Source organism: Symphalangus syndactylus, chromosome 6, assembly GCF_028878055.3.
Source record: "Symphalangus syndactylus isolate Jambi chromosome 6, NHGRI_mSymSyn1-v2.1_pri, whole genome shotgun sequence".
In the NCBI taxonomy this organism is placed as follows: domain Eukaryota; kingdom Metazoa; phylum Chordata; class Mammalia; order Primates; family Hylobatidae; genus Symphalangus; species Symphalangus syndactylus.
The window spans coordinates 79,163,279-79,179,027 of record NC_072428.2 but is presented as its reverse complement, the minus strand read 5'-3'; the positions used below and the strand labels follow the sequence as shown (position 1 = coordinate 79,179,027).

Sequence of the window (15,749 nt, the reverse complement as noted above, 5' to 3'; positions counted from 1 at the left end):
TTTACTGAGCACGTGCCATGCATTCAACTAAGCACTGAAAGATAGGAATAAGGAGAGGAAGTGTGGACACGCTGTCGCCAAGAAATTGGTGCCTCCTTCTCCTCCAAATCAGGAATAAAGAGCAAATCTCTATAGTTTGTGTCTAGGGGGAGGAGAAGCAGTGAGAACAGAAAACAATACATGCCTGACCAGGTCGCTGCAAACTCTGCCCAGAGCCAGGAAAAGTGGCTGAAGCTCAAAGAGAATCCTTAGGACTCTTCTGCACCTTTCTAGGACTGAGGTGTGGACTGAGAGGCCTCCCTGGGTGGAGCACACTACCATTGCCATCATCAGGACTATGACACCTTCATTCCTAACAGTTAGGTCAAGGACCTCTAGTATTGGAATCAGATTCCTAGACCTGCCCCAAATTTCCAACATCAAAACCTTGTTGGCAGAGCCCAGAAGATTTGCATTTTTAAACAAGCTCCCAGGTGGCTATGTGACTAAGCACAGCACTCAGCCTAGATTCCTCACATTACAAGGCCAGAAAGAGGATCCAGCATAATGCTAAGAGGTCAGCACACCAAGAAAATCCTGGGTTCTTCATTCAGGAAAGCCGCTGGCTGGCTGAGGCCCCCAGGCACATTGTGGACATGCAGTACTTAGCCCACTGCACTTTGTCCCTGCCACACATTCTGAGATGGGATGAGGGGGAATAGAAGTAGGGTGCTGCCATCAGACAGACTTGAGCTCCACATCTAGCTCTGAACGTAGCTCTCTGAATTCTGGCAATCATTCCACGTTTTTGAGTTTCAATTTCTTACTATGAAAATTGATCATAGTATCTTTTTCCAAGAGTTTTGTGGGGATTAAATGACATAATGCATATCAAGCCCTTACCACAATGCCTGGTACAAAGAAAGCACCAATGAATATTACTTGATACTAATTTATCAACAGACTGTGACCTCGCAGAGGGCAGGCAACAAACCAGACCTGGCCCACAGAGGGCACTCAGTTAGTGTTTGTGGAATGGAAGAAAGCTATTAATTCTGTTGGCGCTAAACAAAGATCTGAGATTTCTACAAATATAAAGTCCACAAATAGATAACCATAGAAAGGAATTGGGGTACAGCTGCCTTTCCCCCACTTCCATGTCCCCCACCCCATTTTCTCCCCTCCCCTTCCTGTCCTTCTACTCCTTTTTTTTTTTTTTTTTTTTTTTTTTGAGACAGGGTCTTGCTTTCACTTTGTCACCCACTCTGGAGTGCAGTGGCACAATCTCAGCTCACTGCAGCCTCAACCTCCTGGGCTGAAGTGATCCTCCCATCTCAGCCTCCTGAGCAGTTGGGACCACAGGAATGGGCCACCATGCCCAGCTAATTTTTGTAGAGACAGGGTTTTGCCATGTTGCTCAGGCTGGTCTTGAACTCCTGGGTTCAAGCCGAGGCAGAGGTGAGGCACCGCGCCCGGTGATAGCCCTTCCTTTCTTTGTATATGACTTTTCTCCTTCATTTTACGCAGTTATAATAATAACAAAAGTTACTGATTACTGTGTGCTAGCCACATGTCAGGCACTGTCCTCAGCTCTGCAGATGTATTATCCCAGAGAATCCTCACAACAACCTGGGAGGCTGACTATGGCATGATCTTCACTTTAAGATGAGTAAACTGAGGAACGGGGAGGTTAGGAGACTTTCCCCAAGTAACACAACCTGAACATGATGGAACCAGGAAGGCAGGCCAAGCAGACTTTGTGCTCCAGATGCTGAAGGAGTGTGACTGTGTGTGTGTGTGTGTGTGTGTGGTGTGCAGTGTGTTTGTGATGTGGTGGCTATGTGTGTATAACATATGTACGTGTACACAGTGTGGAGTATGGTGGCTATGTGTGCATAGTGTGGTGTGTCTGTGGTGTGATGCATGTGGGGTTGTGATCTGTGTGTGTGATGCGTGTGTGTGTGTGTGTAGGGAAGGTCAATGGTGGAGTGTGGAATGCTTGCCCTCTGCACCTGCCCCACCTGAGGCCCTTGCAGAGTTACCAAGTTCCAGCCCTACTGACCTCTCTCTTTCATCCTTGCTAACAGGAAGAGAGATCCTGCCATGCTGGGAGGAAGGGGAGAAAGCAGCCAGGAGGCCAAGGCAGGAGGATGAGGGTCAGCTATGAGAAGGAGTTGGGCTCTTCTGCCCCAGGCCTTTCCTCATTCTGTCCCTTCCTTGGTCTTGTACGCACCAAGTCCCCAAGACACCACCAAGAGTGTTTGCCAGGTCCTGTGGCTGTGAGCATCTCCTGGATCAGCCTGAACCCATGGCATTGATGGGCTGCTTGTCCTAGCATGAAGTTCCCCCAGCCTTGAGGCTATCATGCCAACAGGACAGTGCAGCCCAGCACACTGTCTGGTCTCACCCTTGCAGCAGACTCTCTCCCACCGTTTCATGAGTTTGTTGTGCCGCTGGTGTGCCTCAGATCCAGGCTAGAGGGCATCTGCCTGGTGCTGTACACCAACGATGGGTGGAGCTGGGCTCTGCAGCCCCTCTGCATGGCTGCCCTTGGAAGCATCCTGAATGCAGTGCTGTGGGTTCCAAAGGGCCAAGAGGATCCTCTTGTACTCCCTGCGGAAGTTTTGGTTCAAGAGCCCATAGACAATGGCATTCAGGCAGCTGTTGAAATAAGCCAGTAAGTAGCTAGTGACAAATAGCCCTTCGGGGATCTGGGGAGCCATTTCTTGGGGGTTGATGGCCACAGCGAGGCCGATGCAGTTAAGTGGGGCCCAGCAGATGGCAAAGATCACAAACACCACGAACATGGTTAGAAAGCTCCGCAAATCACTGGGTCTCAGGCACAGCCTGCTCTCTGGCTTGGCTTTCCTGCGGGCCTGGAGCACCAGCACCCAGATGCGCAGGTAGCAGAAGGACACGACAGCGATAGGGAGGAGAAAGTGGATGACCACTACTGCCGCCGTGTACTGGGTGCTGGCCGTCTGGATGAAGGTGCAGGAGTAGATGCGTGGGTCGTACTCCAGGGACCCCACAAAGAAGTTGGGCAGCAAGGCCACCACGGTGAGGAGCCAGACGAGGCAGATGTGCAGAGGGGTGTGCCAGCGCCGGTAGATTCGGTGGTAGGCCACGCTGTGGCAGATGTAGCAGTAGCGGTTAATGGCGATGGCAGTGATATTGAAGACAGAGCCGATGACGCTCAGGCCCATCACAAAGGCGCTGGCCTTGCAGTGCTCCTCCCCCAGGGCCCAGCCGTCATAGAAGATGGCCACGAGGATTAGCGGGTAGGGGTACAAGGCCACCACCAGGTCAGCCAATGCCAGACTCACCAAGAACAAATTACCTGAAGCAGCAAACAGAGCAACAGTCAGCACGAGGCCCCATGACTTAGATTCTGTAGAACATCCTACCCTCCACGAAGTTACTTTTGGCAATATGAGTGGCAACCAAGTGGCTCATAGAGGCACAGAACTGAAGACTCAGATTGCATTTCTGCCATTCACTAGCTATATGACTGAGGCAAGCTGTTTAGGCTCTCAGAGCCCCATTTTCCTCATTTGTGAACTAGGGGCAGTGATACCTACCTCATAGTATAGCTGTAAGAATTAATGATACAAAGCGCTCAGGGATTTAACAGGTGCTGACACATGCTAACTGTTTCCATGATAGGCACAGATGCTCAGGGGCTTTGTATCATTTAGGCTCCAGCAAAGATTTCAGAGGAGGAGAGTCTGAAAGTCAGGAGTGTGGATTTCTCATCACTACCATCCCTCCCTGTCATTCCCTCACCTCCCCGCACATCTCTCTGGCAGTCTCCTTATGCATTTTCTCCCCACTGGTTAACAGGCTACTTTCTAAGTGTTTTTAATTGGGTTTTGTAAATATGAATTGCATTTTGCAGCTGGACTAGGAGAAAGGTGTTGAGAGTTGGAACCATGTGTTTCTGGTATTCCCCTTTGTGCCCTGTCTGGGTCCAGTACTCCCAGCCTTGTGGCCATGTTGACAGACACTTGCAGTAGTGGCACAGAGCCCCAGCCCTGTGGGGTGAGAAGGGGCTGTCAGCACTCCTAAGCTCACAGCCTCTGGGGGGCCTTCCTGCTTTGCCTGCACCATAGTGGCCTTCCTGGACTATCTAGGCATTTATCCTTTGAATGGAGCCTTCTCCAACATCACCAAGCTTGGTCAACCAGAGAGAGCCTCAGGAAACCATACACCCATCAATTAATATGCTTCAGGCATGTTCTAAGCTAGAGTCCTAGGGCGGAGGCAGGGCTTACTCCAAAAGAACACAATCTCTGCTCCTCAAGTGTTTGCATTCTAAAACCAACACTGACTCATGAATAGAGCACCGAGAACCTAAAAGTTTGGGCAATACAAAGCTCATAGTGTTAGCAGTTCCATCACTAATACCAATTGTCTCATTCACCAAGTGTTGTACTTTTTGAATACTTACTGTATGCTCAAAAGATAACAGACTCTCCCTCCAGCAGGGGCCCTGAGTGATGCAGTGTGCACTGGGCATGGTCTTTCAAATTTTCTGGTCTCTTGCCACATGGTGAAGCCTCCAGCCTTAGGGTGGCTGAATGCAGAGGGTGGCTGGGATGGTGTGCAGGAGGAACTCCCAAGTCAGCAAAGACACAGACATGGAAACTCCACAGCCACCATGTGTCTGTCCCATTGCCACAGAGGCTGTGGTGGCTTCAGGGGACCAGAGGATCAGGAGGTGGAAAGAGCCCCCAAAGCACAGCAATTGGAGAGGCCAGGCTGTGTGTGGATTCCATGGGGTACAGAAAAAGGCAGTCTGAGAGCCGCCCAGGTGGGAGTTCACCTGAGTCAGCCCTTCAAGAGAAGTAGACACCACACCTGGACTTATTCACCCACTAGGGTAGGAAAAGGACTGCCTCCAGCCTTCCCACATTCACCCCATCTCAAAGAAGATTCCCCGTAGCATGGTCCGAATGGAGACGGGAACCTGAAAGACCCTCAGGAAGCCTTCATGAAGGGCCTATTTTGGCTTCAGAGGAATGGGGTCAACCCCATTCAGAACCCACACAAGTCTACTGGAGTCCTGGGAGTTCTCAAGACCTAACTATAATACTACTGTGTCCACAGCTAGGTTAGGAAACCAGGGAGACAGGATGTAACTGAATAGAAAGGAGATTGTCTAGACAATTAGAGCGCTTGTGAGGTAGTGAGTTTCCCTGTCGCAAGATTGTCCAGCAGGTTGGATGGCAAAGGAGAATCATGGCTCCATTGAACTGCTGGATTCCTACCTACTCTACTATTTACAGATTTATTTACTTCATGGGTTAAAAATGGCCTCATTTCCTTTCTGGTTGGTACAGCAAGGCAAAAAAATGTGCAACAAGGACCTGCTTGGGATGTGGAGGGGTTTCCTGCCTTTTAATTTAATTCTCAGCCCGCTGGCTGTCTCCACCACTGGATCTCCAGCTCTGACTCACCTACACAGACTCACTTGGTTCCAAGAACACAAGGGATTCCCTCTCTCACATTGCTTGTCTTCAGCTGAATCAAGAGCCCTTGTCTCCTGAGAATTTTATGTGTCCTTTTGAAATCTGGAGGGTTGTGCTGAAGTCAGAGAAATCTGGGATAATCTGACTCCTGCCACTTTCTGGTTGAGTGAATTTGGGCGAGTTCCCGAGTTCCTTTCTTGGTGACTATTCCTTCATGAGCTCCTTTCTTTTCTTTCAGAGCTCTGCCATCATTTCCCCCTGCACACTCATAGGGTTGGTTCTGTGAAGAGAATCACTTCTCTCCAGCACAGGAAGATGAGTCTCCACAGGACCCACTGGGCACCTGGCCCAGCGGCACACAAGCTCTTGGCACTTGCAAGCTGAGCAGAGAAAGTCAAGAGCTGCTGGGAGCTGGTGCCAGCTCTACCAGCTGTTTCCCTGTGAAGGCAGAGTCAAGTTCTGCTGTGTTAATGTGGCTTATCCCCTAATAATGCCCCAGAGGGCTGGCAAACAGCTTGTAAATAGTAAGAAGAACACATTCAACTCCACGTGGAAAGTGATTCAATTACTATCCCCTATTACTCTGGCTGTTCCTAAAAGGCTGAAATCAACCACTTCCTGCTGTAGATTCATCTGCCCAGACATCCCAGTGTCTCCAGGCTTTCTTGGCACAATTCCAAATTAGGTGAATAAAATTCGTGTTTTGTCTTCCATCTATAAGAAGCCAGGTCCTATGTGGATGATAGTCAAGGGGAGATCCAGTTCTCCATCCATTTCTTCCCCAGACAGGTGAGAAATCACTCAGTATGCACATAGCACTGCAGTCACCCTGTGCATAATGAATATTTATGTTATGGGTCCTGGCGTGACTGGTTTCCATCTGCCTCCAGCAGATAGGGTGTATTAGTGGAAAGAGGCTTTGACAACAGGGCTTTGTTTACTAACATGGAATCCCCTTCAGGATTCATACGCAGAGCGCGTCTCCTCTCACACACAACCATCACAGTCTCCTCCCTCTTCTCTTCCTCTCTCTTTCTTTCTGGAAAATCTATTTCTTGATGGAGATCTGGTAATCTAGGAAAGAGCCAGCCAGCACTGAGCTATCTAATATTCATCAGATAGGAGAATTCTGGAAGGTAAAGCTCCCTGTAACCCTTGCCCCCATTCTCTGTGCTCACCCTGCATGCTCAGAAGAAAAATTTGGTTAGACATAAATTCTCCTTGGTCATTGAGCTAAAAGACAAGATAGAAAGAGAGAATCATCAAGTCATTTATGTGACAAATATTGCTGAGTATATACTAGGTTCTGCCTTTGACTATGCCAGATGGACAGGCTACCTCCCCTTACAAAGTTTATGGTCTCTTAGAGAAGACCATTAAACAAATAAAAACAAGGTGCCAAGAGGGATATGTTGGGGAAGTCAGCAAATGATCTATATTTTCTAACAGTGTTAAACTTTCTGTGCCTTGAGGTCTTCTTCCACCCTTCCATCTGTTTAAATGTGTAATATATTTATTGAGTGCCTACCACATTCAAGTAAGACACAGTGATGGATGAAACACATGGCCCCTGCCATTGAGATGCCCATGGAACTGTTAGGGAAGCAAGAGAAAACAGTAGCCATTCAATTAGGTGAGGGCTGGAAGAAAGGCCAGAACAAGGTGGTGGGAACAGTGGGGAATTTGTGAGTCAACTTGGGACTGCGGACAATGGCAGGATATGGGGCTGGTCAGGCAGGACAATTCACCAAGGAGCCAGACAAAATTACCATGACTTTTGCAACAGACCTCCTCACTCCCAGAATGGCTGTTTACCTCAAGTGAGATCTTATATGGGAAAGGTCATGAGAAATAACAATAATCACCAAATTAATGTGAGATATTCTTATTATGTTCTGGGGATAGGCATTTGAAATAATTGACCATATAATTTATTCACAACTTGATTTTCAAACAAACACTAAAACAATGCATTTATTGTAAGCTCGTAATTAGATTCCCAAATCTCTTGAGAGCAGATATTTTTTTCTTCCAAAGTCACATATTTATGAAAATCTTAGGATGTATGGATGAATCATACAAGAGCTGAGTTGAAACCTAACTTTGATTTAATTAAAAAACAAAAACTGGCTAATCAATAGTGTACACAGATATATATGGGGGTATTTCAACCACTTAAAAGAAGAAAATATATTTAAGAACATAAGCATCCATTTAAAAACATAAGTAAGATGCTATTACAAAACATTCTTCAATAACCATCAAAAGAGATCATTTTGAAATTCTGATAGGTAAACATTTTATTACTTTACACTTAATAGCAACAAAACAACAATTGATATAACATGGTAAAGTTGATAGTACAGTTTTACATAAATGGACTTCGTTGTTTTTCACAAGAATTCCTTAAGGTTGACAGCATGATTTCTGTTTTACAGATAAAGAAACAGACACCTAGTTTGTGTGAATTGCTCATAGCCATAACACAGAAAGATTGAGAAAGAACAAGAAGAGGAGAAAACCAAAGAAAAGAAACATCAAGGGAATTAAGAGAAAGGGTATAGAGAGTTTCTTGGTCATCTACAAAAGTGAGAAAGGGCAGAAAAGTGGTAGTTAGGAAGTCAGTAGTGACATTAACAAGAGCAAATTCTGCTGAGAGCCTGGGGATCCAGTTTCGCCCTGGAGATTGCACTATCGGTGTTGCCTTCAAGAGAAGGAGACAGAGAATGGCGCTTAGGAAGGAATATCCCTTTGATAGGGGACTGTGGAGGGCTTTTTTTGCCTTTTTTTTCTCTCTTAAAGGAAAGAGATTTGAATCTGGCATATAACAAGCATTAGTAATGTTAGCTATTATTTGTTATTACTGTTTTATATTATTAGCTGTACTGACAGATCAAGAAAGAGGCTCATAAGGTTGGACTGGGATCCCTGTGAGATAAGATGTGAGAAGTAGTAGGGAGATGAAGATGAAGAAAGTAGGACATTCCTTCTAGATGGTAAACTCCCTAAGAACTGGGGCTTTACTTCCCAATTCTCTATCCTCTACTCCTCCAGCAGTAAGTATTTTAAATTGAAAGAGCCAATAGGAGCTTTCAGTATTCTCTGAATTTTGTGGTATATCATATCCGAATGCAGAATCCAGCTTTCTGGAGATAAAGACAGTCAAACATTAAAGTCTTTATACCCTTGAGTCTTTATACCTTGAGAGTTACAGGGAAAGAATTAAAGAGGATTATTAGCTTTCCTGATTATTCAGCTAAAGACATAATTATGGGATTTAAAAACTGTTCATTTTTGCTCAGTGAAGAGGCAATAAGGTATTCACAGCTGAAATGCAAAGTTGGACAGCTCAAGAAATATTCAGGAAGGAGTCCAAGGTTACCCAGTTTGGTCTTGGGCTGATAATGGCACTCTAAACATTGCAGGCTGAGCAGGTCAAAAGACACCTGACGCCAAGTGACATCTCAATGAGTGGTCGGTGGTAGGATAGAAGCCTTGATGGAGTGGGCTCCACTTCCTTCTGTAACTCCTGGAGGGTAGGGGCTGTGGGCCTATTAAGCATTTCACTCTAGGCCTTCCAGAGCCTTTGTTCAGAACCATGCTGCTTATCAAGCATCATTTGCTGCCTCAGTCAACAAGTAGGAAGAGAGGAGGCAAGGAACAGAGGCCACAGTGCAGGCTCTTTTCTAATCTAACTGGGGAAGCAAAGCACCTGCATAGGCAGAATATTCCCATCAGGAACCTCCCAGGCAGTTACTGGTTCTGGATAGGAGATGGTGTGAATTCTTAGCATCGCTGGGGGCCTGGAGGAGGGGCAGCTTTGCCAGCATAGACAGAGTGACCTTGGACAAAGATATGTGTGTTCAGCAAGCAAATCCTCCATGTTTTCCTAGGCAATCTTAACATCAAATAGTTCATATATTTCTGCTTTACCAATCATCAGCATACCCCAGAAATGCCAATTTGTGCACTCACTAAACCTCCCAGACAGCCTCTTTAACCCATTTGCAGCACAAAAATCCATTGTCAGACCACAACTTCTGACTGTTACTTGGAAAATTAAGGTGGTTGTGCCTATGGAGCCAGGAACAACTGGTGTTGTTATGACTTCCTCTCTGATAACGGAGAGTACTTGGATGTTACAGTGAGGACATGGTTCTCTCAGCTCTCTTATATGGCCTGTATATTACAGGCAGCTTAAAAGTGGCAACCTCAGGCCAGACCAAGAAAGGGGCTGTATTAGTCCATTTTCGCACTGCTGATAAAGACATACCCAAGGCCGGGCACCGTGGCTCACACCTGTCATCCCAGCACTTTGGGAGGCTGAGGCGGGTGGATCGCCTGAGGTCAGGAGTTTGAGACCAGCCTGACCAACATGGAGAAACCCCATCTCTACTAAAAAATACAAAATTAGCCAGGTGTGGTGGCTCATGCCTGTGTAATCCCAGCTACTCGGGAGGCTGAGGCATGAGAGGTTGCAGTGAGCTGAGATCATGCCATTGCACTCTAGCCTGGGCAACAAGAGTGAAACTCTGTCTCAAACAACAACAACAACAACAACAAAAGACATACCCAAGGCTGTGCAACTTACAAAAGAAAGAGGTTTCATTGGGCTTACAGTTCCACATGGCTGGGGAAGCCTCCCAATCATGGTGGAAGGCACGGAAGAGCAAGTCATGTCTTACGTGGCTGGAAGCAGGCAAAGAGAGAGAGCTTGTGCAGAGGAGCTTCTCTTTTTCCATCAGATCTCACAAGACTTATTGACTATTGTGAGAACAGCATGGGAAAGACTTGCTCTCGTGATTCAATTACCTCCCACCAGGTCCCTCCCACAACACGTGGGAATTCAAGATGAGACGTGGGTGGGGACATAGCCAAAGCATATCAGGGGCAAACTCCCCGAGAGGAATCACTAGGGTACAACCATGGCATGGCTGGAAACTGCTGAGCAACTTTACTCACACAGGAGAATCACAGAACAAGCATGCCTTCATGCAGAAGGTGCCAATAGTCAGCTTAACATGAGATATACTTTGGGCTGTTCTCAAAGCAGTTCAGTTTCATGAAAACCTGTATTGATTACTTATGCAGTGCTGAGTACTGTAACTGAGGTCTATCCCAGCTCATGGAGCAAAATCAATTAATTTTCCCCCACTACCTGGTGTCTTGTCCATTTCCAATTTGTTTCATCAGAGATGTGTTCTGTTCTTACTATGTGTCTGGCTCTGTGGACAGAAACTGAATAAAAGTGTCTGCTCTCAGCAGGTACACAGTCCAGCGGGGAGAGACAAAGAACAATAGTACAGTGAGGGGGATGCTGTACTGGGGAGGGCACAGGTATCTTAGAAGCCCAACAAGGGAGACACTTATTATCCCCTTCATGGTATTAATAATCAACGTTGATAATCCTTCAGGGGAGTTGGGGAAGGATTTGAAGGAGGAGCAGCTGTTGACTGGGCAGAAGAGGTTGAGAAGGTACATCAGGGAGTGCAGACCCTTTGGGAAGTAGCAGCAGCTCACTGTGGCACTGGTGAGAGGAGGGCAATGAGGCTGTAAGTTAGGTGGGCTAGGCCAGCCACAAATGGCCTTGGGAGCTGTGCTCTGGTGTTGGACACTGTTCTGGAGATGGAGGGCAGCCACTGAAGACAGGGCAACTCTTGGCAGTGGTAACAGCGGCTGGTGGAGGGAGCAGGAAAAGCTCTCAAGCACTATGGATAGTGTTTGCTCAAGAGATGATGAAGGCATGAAGTGGGGCAGTAAGAATAAGCAGGCAGGAAAGGGAGAAATTGAGAAATAGTGGAAGGTAAAATCATTAGGACATGTGGAATGAAAGAGTAGGAGGAACCAAAGATGACTTTCAGGGCACAGGTATCCAGGAGATGAAGAGAAAAAGGAGATCCAAAAACTAGCACCAAGTTAGCTGAGGGAATGAAAGGTCCCACAGAGGGAGTGGCCCTCAGTGTCACACACAGCACAGAGGAACATTTCCAGAGAATGGAGCCCAGAGGACTGAGGAAGGATGGGAAGCAATGGGGTAGAGCCAGTGGATGTCCACAACTACATTAAAATGTCTGGCTGAAAAGAGAGGGAGAGAGTAGTGATGAAGTTAGGAGGACATGAAGTCAAGAAAAGAGTCTTTTGTTCTTTTAAAACAGGAGATTTTGTGTATCGTGTGTGTGTGTAAAATGGAGGAAGTTTCCAGAATAGAGAAAGGAAGAGCTCAAAAATGCAAGAGATAAATATTAGCGAGGTGTAGCTCAAGGGTCAGGGCAGCAGTGGTGAGCCCAGGAGGAAAAGTCCTCAACTGCTCTCAGGAGAGTCCAAAGTGTGGCAAGTCCCTGGGAAGCACACTCTGACAAGCGTGAGGTGCCAACCCAGTGCCATGGGCTGTGCAAGACTCTGAGATTGTAGCAAAGAGTGAACGCACTTGGCTTTACCTTTTAAGTTGGGTCAGAGCCCTGACCCTACCTCCCACCTTGCGTCTACACCTCCATGTCCGCCTTTCTCTAGTGCTATCTCTGAAGTCAACCCACCACATGCAGCAACAGAAGCTACAGATAGGGTATCCCTGAAAAAAAAGGACAATTAATCTAACCACTCACCCTGCCATCAGGAGCGGCACTGTTAGGAATGATACAGATCTGCTCCGTAGAGGAACTGGTTTGCAATAGGCAAGTAAAGGATACTGGTGTCTCCTGGGAAACATGCTAAGACCTCAATGTGGGCTGTGTATCTTAGTTATTGGAAATATATGTATTCTCATTGTCACAGACTTAATTTTTTAATACCAATGATTTAAGGAGCCAGACTTAAGTACAGAAAGGTCTGAAGAAGCGTTTCTTAAATTAAATCCAAAAACTCTTCAGTAAGACAAGGCCTGATTAAGAGTAGAATGGGTGCTAACTATTCAAAGAGCTCTAGGTTTTAAGCGCCTTTTGAAATCTCACTCTGCTGAAATCATTTAGTTCAAGTCAGTACTACAATTGTTTGTGACTGTCACCAATAAAGCCAGAGGTCACATAAGAACTGGTTAAATTGCAAGACTGCAGCAGTGGCAGGAATTGATGTCATTTAGATATAGTGTTATTATTTTTTTTCGGGTGCTGGGCTGTAGCGGACACATCTGGAGGTAGGAAAGATAGAACAGAGGATATGCCAGCAATTTGACATGCTCATGACCCTCCCCAGCAATGCTCTCAAATTGGTAAGGTTTCTGCAGACCCTGCAAGGATTGCAGAAAAGGCCAGCCCTCTGTAGGATGCAGGAGGGGAGGGGTGCTTTTCTCCTTTCAGCAAAAGGAAGCAACTCCTACTGCCCTCAACCACCTTTCTCATGGTGGGCAATCCAAATCACTGAGCAGGGAGCCATGGCCTGACAGACCTGCTCTAAATACTCAATAAGTCAGGGACAGAAGGGGCCAATGTCAGAACCAGGAGGGCCCATTTCTCCCCCATAGAGCCAGGAGTTGTCTCCCTTTTGCCTCCCTGTGCAGTAAACGAATGTTTATGATGGCTGCAAGGGACAATGTGTCAAAAATATTAAATGCAGTTTGCTAATCATAACCTGTTTTTCCCTAATATATAAGCTTTTCTTCAAAGGACACAATATTTTGAACAATGTATTCCAGAAAACAGCCACCACTACTGAAGTGAGTTAGAAAGCTTACTTCTTCTTAATAATGTTATGTTTCCCATATGATGGCTGGATACTCACAGTTGGAGGAGTTTCTTGTTTGTTTTTTTAGATAAAAGTCCTAGAGTCGGCCAGGCGTGGTGGCGCATGCCTGTAATCCCAGCACTTTGGGAGGCTGAGGAGGGTGGATCACTTGAGGTCAGGAGTTTGAGACCAGCGTGGCCAACATGGTGAAACACTGTGTCTACCAAAAATAAAAAAAATTACCCAGGGGTGGTGGTGAGTGCCTGTAATCCCAGCTACTCGGGAGGCTGAGGCAGGAGAATCCCTTGAACCTGGGAGGCAGAGGTTGCAGTGAGCCTAGACCGTGCCACTGCACTCCAGCTTGGGTGACAGAGTGAGAGACTCCATCTCAAAAAAAAAAAAAAAATTCTAGACTCACAGGCCACACCAAATACATATTACCATTGGCTAAAAATGGTCTGACTCCTTAGAAAAGCATTTTTAAACTACACAATTGTTTTTCTGCTGCTATCTTTCCATTTTAATTCACTCTAATATTTGAATTTGCCCCCAAGGCCCAACTTGAGAAACTGCAAAATTAACAAACAGGTCACTGAACTCCTTCCTAAGCTGAAATGGTCATCATGCCCCATGACCTGTGAGGGCGAGAGTTCAGATACTGCCCCCCACTCTGGTTTTGTTTCTTTGAAGATCTGACTAGGGGAATATTGAAATGAGAGTGGATTGAAATAGGAAAAATATTTTCAGGATTACGACACGATTTAGCCAAATCATTGCTTTAATTTTCACAGTTAATCCCAGGAATTCCCAGTCTTCAGAAAAGACCACAATATTTCAAAGCAATTTAGTTCAGTCCAAGCAGAATCTGCAATTTCTGCATTTACACTCTGTCAACTGGAATTGGGTCTTCAGATGACCTGGAGATAAGTTTTTGACACAAAACCTACTGAAATGCTTCCATTGATTAACTCATTTTTTTCAGCAAGGATTTTCTAAGCAACTACTACATAAAGCTACAGTGCTTGGCAAGGAAGGAAGTAGGGTGTCAAGTACAGGTGGTGAAATTTCTGTGGCCTGATGTGGGCACCTCTGGAAAGGCACTCTTTGGAGCACGACGGGGTAGCAATGGCATCCAGCAGCGTGGGTTCCCACAGCGCCGGCGCCCGGCCAAAAAGCGCGCTAGTAAAACTTTCCGCAATTCCCTCTGTGCCAAGTGCATCCTGGGCAGCCGCACTTCGGAGGGGCAGAACTCACCTTAACTTTTGAGTGCAGAGTCAAACTTAGTGACTAGGTTAGAGTGAAGGGAAAGGGGAGCCCGGGCTGAGGAGGGAAAAGGCAGCGCATATCCCGGGGTCAGGGACAAGATCAGAGGACAAGGAAGGGCCTGATCCCGGCACCCAGCATCAGGAATGGTGCTCACCTGCGTTCCGGAGCTTGCGGTTCCTAAGCACGGAGAGGATCACCAGGAGGTTGCCCACGACGTCCACGGCGGTGGTGACGATGAGCACCACGGATAGCGCGGGAGCCACCCACGGAGGTCGAGGGGTCCTGGAGGGCCGCGCGCTGCCAGCCTCCGACAAGCCCGGGCGCACTGCCCACCCGCCGGCCTCGCAGCAGTTGGTGAAGGAGCCGTTCGCTGACATCGCAGACTCTCCCGCGCTGCGCTTTGGCCACCGCGCGGCCCCGGACAGCCGCAGGGCGCGCGCAGTACTGAGCCGGGCGCTATCTTCCCTGCCCAGCTCGCGTGTGCAAGGGAGGAGGCCAGTGGGGAGGGGTCTGGAGGAGATAACTAATTAAGCGTGGGCAGGGGACGGAGAAAAATATAGGAATGGGAGGAGGACTTGGGGTGCAGCCGTTATAGAAAGGAGTGCGTCCCTCAGCGGTGCGCTCAGGAACAGCTGGAACCACACAGCTGTCTCTGCCACCCGGAGCCCAGCAGGTGCCTGGCTCACCTCAGGCTGTGGAGCGCGTCTAGCCTCTGTCCCTGAGTACATAGCCACACCCGAGACCCCGATTTCCTCCACAGCGTCCCCAAGAGAAGCTGTGTCCAGGTAGGGACGTCCAACCCAGGTTGATAGACGAGAAGATGCTGATGGTCGGGACCTCCCATCAGTTGTCAAGAAAGGCAAGGTTTGACGTCCCATAAGAGAGTGCAACTCCTAAGATGTGGGGACAGAGTCCAGAACAAAGTAGGGTAGACTGTTATATTCTAGGGAGCTGCAGAAAAATACCAACCTAGCCATTTTCCAAGCACTCGCTGGGTATTGTGGGGGGCATTGGTGAAGTCTCTACTGGGTCCTCTTTATAAAGCCAATACTTTAACATATTTACCAACATATATTTACACATAATACTTAAATAGATGTATGGCCAATATTGGGGGCTATGATGTGGTTTTTGGAGGTGTTAGGACAAGAAGAAGAGTGAGGCATGATTACAGTAAAGAAGGAACTCAGGTGCTCTTTATTAAAAATGTTTGAGTCGTGATCTGGTGATAATAATAATAGATAACTTCTAATGGGGGCTAATCTTATGCCCCCTAAGCACTTTTCACACCCACTAGAATGACTAAAATCAAAATGACTGATTATCCTAAATTTGTGGAGGAAGTTAAGCAACCAGAACTCTCATACACTGCTTTTA

The 15,749-nt window shown here is 47.0% G+C and overlaps 1 protein-coding gene across 1 annotated transcript; it reads right to left on the bottom strand.

The window, feature by feature from the left end:
• Positions 1-1,869: 1,869 nt before the first annotated feature.
• On the bottom strand, positions 1,870-14,824 carry MTNR1B (melatonin receptor 1B). Its single transcript, XM_055281397.2, has 2 exons — positions 14,527-14,824; positions 1,870-3,319 (listed from the first exon to the last, which is right to left on the bottom strand). The coding sequence occupies exons 1-2, from the start codon at positions 14,747-14,749 to the stop codon at positions 2,454-2,456; spliced, it is 1,089 nt and encodes a 362-aa protein (XP_055137372.1). The 5' UTR covers positions 14,750-14,824; the 3' UTR covers positions 1,870-2,453.
• Between the last annotated feature and the right edge of the window lie 925 nt (positions 14,825-15,749).

Excerpts from the sequence above, each read along its gene's own strand:
- MTNR1B (XM_055281397.2), bottom strand. The coding sequence starts at position 14,749 with ATGTCAGCGAACGGCTCCTTCACCAACTGCTGCGAGGCCGGCGGGTGG. Across the intron at positions 3,320-14,526 it reads CCGCAAGCTCCGGAACGCAG|GTAATTTGTTCTTGGTGAGT; the intron begins GTGAGCACCATT and ends TTGCTGCTTCAG.